Genomic DNA, 7,553 nt, shown 5'->3' with positions numbered 1-7,553 from the left:
GTCCTAAAAACATCAATGGGAAGATCCAAACAAACAGTACTAAGTGAATTACATATCGAGGCTGTTCATCAAGTTATCCCATACTTTGTAATTTCATTCTTATACAATTGTTTGAAAGACACACATCCTTACTGACTATGACTTTGAAGTATTATTAACGCTTTGAATATCTCATGATTCGAAGTTCGTAAAATTGATTGTTTCGCACTTAGTAGTACTGCTTTTCTAAATGAATTCTAGTCTTTCATAATGACATTTTATATGTTATCCGCTCGTCAGGCTAGTATTTTTAGGGGAGAATTTCCTGAATCGACTTAGTAACACTATCCAAGAACTTAAACTGAGGTAGACAGCGAGTAGTTTGAACATACAATTTAATTAGGTGAAAGTTGACTGCTTTTAACTACAATGTCACTGCCAAAATGGATTCAAATATAAGTTTTCAGAAAATCTGTTGACAATCAACCAATTCATTTTATGTTACGAAGCCTTTTAGCATTATACTGTCATGATGCCATACAGAATAAATCAAGAACATTTTTAGTGTTTCAACAAAACATTCTGTAAGGATGGCTGGTTGGTAAACTCGAGGAAGCCTCAAGAAGCTCAGAAAGAGCCGAAGACATTCCACCCAATCACTGCTACGAGAATATTCTAGAATGTCGACGTGTAGCTTCCCTATTGGATGGATAAGAATGACCCCCTATGTGCCTATTGGTTGTCCGAAATGATGATTTACTATCAGTCAAAAACTATAAATACATAAGATTTCTGTACTATATTTTGACACTGTTTTGGGGAATAAACTTCCTACTTACTAGTCTTCTCTCTTGCGACGTTGCGGGTTCGATCGTTCAAGTAGTCTAGTAGTACGCGGCATAGTGAGAAACAAAGCTCTAGATATAACACATTCGCAATTATTTAAACATTTATTTCAATTTGAAATGAGTGTTGTTGATATTTTCGATCGAAGTTTGAACAATAGTAGCCACCTTTCACCTATTCTCTACTAACTAATGTCATAATTGTTCTATTGAATTAATCCACATAGTGTTGGGATGACCCTGCATTTTTCTCGCAAGCGACATGACAAGCTCGTGAGTCATCAAGGAGCATTTCAACCAATCAGCGGTTAATTAGAAGTTGTGTGAAGTTATGTTACTAAAATAACGGGAATGAAAAAGTCACATGTGGAGATCCTGATTGGCTGATTAATATACTGCTACTATGTTTAGCAGTATTCTAGAACTTTCGGTAAAACTCAAGGACTCTTAAATTACTATAAAATCCCTATATTTTCTGTACATAAATGAAACCTGTAGTACAGTGCTTCCCACACACTTTGTGCCTTTTCTCTGGTCTTCAAGTCGCGGAGTAGTTCTAGCTCGGGGGTACGGAACTAGCTTAGGGAAGCGAATATAGCGTTCACAATCGGCCAGACGTAACACATAGGATGTTCAGATGCCAATCAGGAGTGGTCAAATTTTAGTCAACAATATTAACAATGAGATAATCCAAACGATTTCAAATTGAATTGAATCTTATGCATGTTCTATAAGTAAGTGGCTATTTGGACACAGTAGCTGCTAAGTGGACAATACGATGTCGTTTGAACCAAGCGGTAATAGGTTCGAATAAGGGTGTGAACATCGACTCTGTTATATGGCAAGTACATCCAACTAACGAATCCAAAATAGGGAGAAACATGTGTCTTGAATCCCACTGCTAGCCACAATCCCTTTACTCCATATTAAACTGTTAAGACAGTCAGTTTAAAAAGTACAAAATCTTTTTTTTTCTTACCTGCATTGTATTTTGATGAACTGAAGCCAGAGAGTTAATTAACTTTAATGTATTCAAAGTAATCTCTGCTATAATTTCACTACTAAAAGGTAATGAATCATGACAATTGGAATTACACACAACAGATGATGATTTTGAATGGATTGAAGATTTTTTTGTTTGTGTCAATTTTCGACGATGATCTAAGAGTTGGATGACAGAGAAATGATCAAAAAAAAACAGAGGAAGAAAAAGAGACAATCAATACATACTATACACAATATAGGTGAATAACATATATAGCGCGTATGTACATTAAGGTTTCACACTAAATAAGTAATTCATTTGTAATATTGATATCTGGACACATATTGGTCCCCAAATTCTCTAGTACGGTCTAGGGTAGAGAGAGTCTTCTCTCCCCCTTCGAAATGTTCGCATATGGCCACGCATATACAATCACTCTAAGGGAAGTCTAACTCACTCCCTTCTCGCACCACGGGCAATGTTTACGAAATCGAGAGGATAAAACGCGAATGTCCAGTGCTTCAGCCGAGTCGGTGGATATGGAGGATCCATCTAGGAGAAGTAAAAAACCGTTATTCCAAACCAATGGTGCACGCAGGCCCCAGGATCCTGAGGGAACAAATGGTGTATGAACTTATTGTTGTTCACTTTATACCATGGGACTTCATCTCCTAACATCGCTCCATTTCCTTGTGGATTAGATCTTTGAGATGAAGGCTGGAGGAGTGCCCCCCGCCTAGGAAAACCACCTACTTCGGTTTGGGTGATCGAGCAGTGATCCAAACCTCACACAAGTCGAATGACGAAGTGTAGCTCATATATATTTGGTGCCAAGTTGTACCAATGGTTATATGTTTAAATAAATAAATTGATAAATAAGCATGTATTTCCTTCAAATTTGTCAGAAATTGATGCAATTATTAAAGGAGTTCGTTATTAAGTGAAGACCGCCTGGCTGGGGTTCAGAAGGTAACCACGACTAGTGATTAGATGACATAGTCCAGCATTATTTATGACGGTATACATACAATTCATCTTTATATTAGACATAAAAATTCTTGGACAAAATTTTGTCTACTCTATTATGGTTTTCATCGTTCAATTATCGCTGCATGTAAGCTATTCGATCCGTTCCTCTGGTTTATGTCCAATTTCCGTACCAAATGAATCTCATTATCACTCTCATAGTCCTTAATTTGCATACTAAGAATATACAACAGTCTTATCGATCAACATACCTCTATTATCGGAACATTCTGATGTTGGTATAGTACAATTTGTTGTTGTCATATGTGAATCATTATTCACATTAACTCCTATTGTTGTCGTTGTATCAACTGATCGACTATTTTTTGGATCCAGTAAAAGACAATATAATAATGGTACTAAACCAAACACTTCAGTACTACTAATAGTTTCTAACAATTGTGTTGGATCTTTGAAGGTTTTCTTTGAATTCAATTTATCAGATGAATTCACTTTGACAGATGTGTTGGTGATTGTTGTTGGATCATGAGATGAGTTAATATTTTGACTAAAAAAAGACAAACAAACATTACAAACATGAAAAGCAGAGATGCCAATAGGAAACTGATCAATTACAGTCCTAGACATCAATGGAAAGACTCGACTAACCAATACATTGCACCAGCTAGTGGCTGTCTGGACTCAGACGTTAAGTAGATAACGTGATGGTGCGTAAACGTACCAAATGTCTAATTCTTTCTATCTATGTTGTATACAGTGGGTAAATTGACATTACCATTTAATTCCAGCCATAAATCATTAATTCTGAAACAAACGTTAACTTGGTGAGACGAAATTTTATGAAATGAACTAAACAGATAGCTCCTTATATGTTGTTGAACAAAATATACCTGGATCTCAGTGTCGGTGTTCGTACAGAGACTAGAACCTAGAGTTTATCATTTCGAACGTCGAAGCGATATCCATATTCATTATTCAACTCGTTTACCGAATACAGATTAGTGTATATGGCTTTCAACCATACTCTAAGTGTGAAGGCTAGTGATAGCACCCGATTTCCTGAACCGGAGTAGGTGAAATGAAGAGAACGAACCTATGGTTAAAAGTCATACACATTACATACTGAACCACTGCTTCATTTTGGTGACGAACAGATAAGCAAGAAGTTTAAGGCTTCTTACGGGTACAGTTACGGGTATAAGGGCTAATATCACTTCCCGGTTGCTCGCACCGTCGAAGGGTGTTTCTTGAGGGACCTGATTGGATTAGTGTTGGTCTTAACGACCTGGAAGCGTGACCGCAGTGACCAAGGGACAACTGCTTGAGGTCGGTCACGCACGGCCTTTTTGTGGGGGATTTTTGTGTTAGCTCCTTACTTATTGGGACCTTACCGCCGCAGATGGATATCCATGGGATAAGGTGAGGTGTGCATTTTTAGGGTCAACCTTTTCTAACCCCATCCCTCCTTGTGGGAAGGAAGCATCGCTGTCATGCTGGTCGTCTGAAGGGAACACCTTACTGCCGTCACACCCCTGTACAGTCAGCAGTATGACTTCGCCTTCGGACCTTGGGTTTGCTACTTTTAGTCTTACCGCTCTTCAACCGACCTGTCTGGCATGGTAGGACCTTGAGGAACGATTTTTTTAGCCAGTATATCTCGAATGGTTCATCACGATAGGCAAGCCCGACCACCACGTCAAGGTAGCAGCAACGGTCGGGAAAGCTTCTTACCGATTCCCTCTAACCACTTTAAATTATAGATAATATTATAATCATAATGATCAACTTACCGTTTGACAGTTAATACATTGACACAACTCTTTGAATCATTTTCTTCATCAATTTCTGTTACTTGATCTTCTCCTATTGAGTCAACAATAATGAATGACTTTGAAATTGAAGAACAACTTGATGTAGTACCAATTGAATTAGAAGTTTGTTGATGACGATGTTCAACATTCAATGAATCATCATTCATTTGTTTCATTGACAATATACCAAGTAAACGTGTAAGACTTGTTAGAAAAGCAATACTACTTAATACAAATTGTTGACAATATTCTGTAGATTGTTTAGATATTGAATTTGAATGTCCAATATCAGTATTATTATTTACTGATGATAACCAATTAGCTTGTTTTGGATTTGATAATCTGATCGATATTAAATCAACTAAACCGCTACTTACAATGTAGCTAAGTAAATCCTAAATAATAAGAAATATGAAAGAATCATATTGAGATTATTCCCTTTGTTTATGTAAAAATATTAACATAATGAAGTGAATTTAATTTTTTACAGTTTCGCATTTTACTATTTTCACCGTCATCGATTCTTCTCTTTTGCGGCATATAGAATATCCTGGCTCCATAATGCCCTGGTACGGCCAAGAGTGGGAAAGGCCCGTCCTCTCTCTCGAAATGCTCTCACATGGTCACGCGTATACAGCCTCTACCAGGGAAGTCCTACTCACTGCCTTCTCGTGGCGGGGGTGTTGTTCACGAAATTGAGAGGACGAATAGAGAATGTCTGGCGCTTTAACCGGGTTGGTGGAAACGGAGAGTCCACCTAGGGGAGTTGGAAAACCCTGATTCCAAACCAAGAGTACACATGGGCTGACTCCAGTATCCTGAAGGAACAAATGGCGTATGAATCAATCGTTGGTCACCGGCTACCATGGGACTACATTTCCTTAAGATGCTCCACTGCCTTGTGGACTAGACCTTCAGGTCAAAGACTCGGGGTGTGGCCCCTTAAGAAAACCACCTGCTTCAGTCTGGGAACCTGGGCAGTATCACAGCCCTCACACAAATCAAATGAGATTTGTGAGGCGCATATTTATCTGGTGCTTTTTGTACCAATATTTATGTGTTTAAATAAATAAATAAACTAAGTGGAAAGAGTAATGAAACGTCTTGACTACCCAAAGTGAAGTAGATATGGTTGGGTTCAATTTATTTTATTTATGTAAACACATAAACATTGGTACAAGGAAGAACCAAATAGATATGTGTCACATAAATCATTCGATTTGTATGAGGGCTTTGATACTGCTAGAGTGCCCAGACCGAAAAAGGTGGTATCGTTAGGAAACCACGGTTGGGTTCAAGCCTAGCAATCAAAAACCGAACGCTTTAGTTACTAAGTCATCAAGTATAAGTTTATGTACATATCACCCTTGAGTAACACTGATTCTCTAAGTTCAAGTGATATTAGTCAAATGAAGAGGGAATCGAACCTATGCTGTACCTTAACATAAATAAATTGAAAACAAAATGTTTTATAACAAGTCAGTCACTAACTGCGTTTACAAACATAAACAACAACGAAATGTTGCGTAAAATTTACCGCAGGTATTATTAAATTAATGTGAATAAATGAAATTATGATTCATTTCAAAACCGTTAATTCACCTTTATCAAATAGATCAACATCAGCTAATTAAAAATTAGCTCAAACCAATGGATGGGGAGTCTAGGTGACATGGCTCAGAATCGATCACAATGGTGTACGTGTATACACTATTTATCTTCCCTTAAACCATGAGATTAAAATTGATTCATATCTGTCTTTCTTCCGGTACTATATCCTTATATGCAATCTTTCTTTTATATAATACCACCACTAAATTAACTACTTCTATGCATTTGGTGTTCATCTTGATGTGCTAACGAGGTATGGCAACTTGAACCGATGCATATATGTACCTGGTCCCATATGGTAGCTGAATGACTCAAATATACCTAAAGATTATGAGTTGACGTAAAGCCTTCTTAATGGTTATCGCCTATTAGTGAATGATTGTTCCAATGAGCTTGGATATATCATTTTTGTAGAAATTATTTTATTTTGTAAATGAGTATTCGTCACCGATTGTTCCAAGTTAAGATAACATTAGAAACCAATTGTAACATCACAGTTCGAAACTCCTTAGCAGTAGGCATCTACGACCAATTCAGGAATGGAACCCAGAACTATCAAAACTTTAAGTTGACAACTACTGTTTTGTATTACTAACTTAATTCAACCCCTAATATTGCGTGATTGTGAAACCACATCAGGATTGATGAGATCTTTCTCACATTTACAACACGGTTGAACCACATTGACCATGACTTCTTATTACATATTTGAAAAGTACCACGTAGTGTTGGTCATTAATAAGCACATGATTATGGTTAGTATAAAGGTGTTACAAATAGCTTTCAATTTGTCATTTACATCACAGAATATCCTTACTTAGACAACCATTGGAGTTCAACACATGGTCAGCATGAGAAAGATATCATAGTAAGGTTAATTAAGATGGTGATAGCATAATATTATGGAATGTTAATTACATTATTCAATTAGAATTGTTTGTTTGAATCTTCCCATCGATATGTTAGGACTGCAACTGGTCAGTCTCTAATTGGCATATGTGCATACTGTGCGTATTGCCTCGATATAGCCTTAATTCACAAGCACGGTAAGCAGAGAAGGATAGTAGCTAGCAGTGGAATCCAGTTTGACGCGCGTTTCGTCCTATTTGGGACTCGTCAGCTGGATGTACCTGCATCTCAGAGTTGATGTTCACTCTGGGACTCGAGACTGACCAGTTGCAGTCCTAACACATCGATGGGAAGATTCAAACAAACAATACTAAGTGAATTTAAACTTCACACCATTACACAAGCAAGTGGCTATCAGGACTCAGTGGCCGAGTGGATAACGAGATGGCGTTTTAAGCGAGGGTACTGGGTTCGAGTCCCAGAATG

General features: G+C 37.5%; 1 protein-coding gene across 1 annotated transcript in view; it reads right to left on the bottom strand.

Moving 5' to 3' along the window:
• Window positions 1–7,553, bottom strand: part of Smp_198330 (hypothetical protein) — a gene marked incomplete at both ends in the record, with an annotated part of 57,359 nt that overhangs the window by 9,611 nt on the left and 40,195 nt on the right. Inside the window, 4 exon segments of the mRNA XM_018798773.1 lie at window positions 1,804–1,985; window positions 3,048–3,343; window positions 4,587–4,990; window positions 4,995–5,002. Coding sequence (XP_018653682.1) covers window positions 1,804–1,985; window positions 3,048–3,343; window positions 4,587–4,990; window positions 4,995–5,002 — 890 coding nt within the window.

Source organism: Schistosoma mansoni, chromosome 7 (assembly GCF_000237925.1).
Source record: "Schistosoma mansoni strain Puerto Rico chromosome 7, complete genome".
Taxonomy (NCBI): domain Eukaryota; kingdom Metazoa; phylum Platyhelminthes; class Trematoda; order Strigeidida; family Schistosomatidae; genus Schistosoma; species Schistosoma mansoni.
This window is presented reverse-complemented; position numbering and strand designations above follow the sequence as displayed.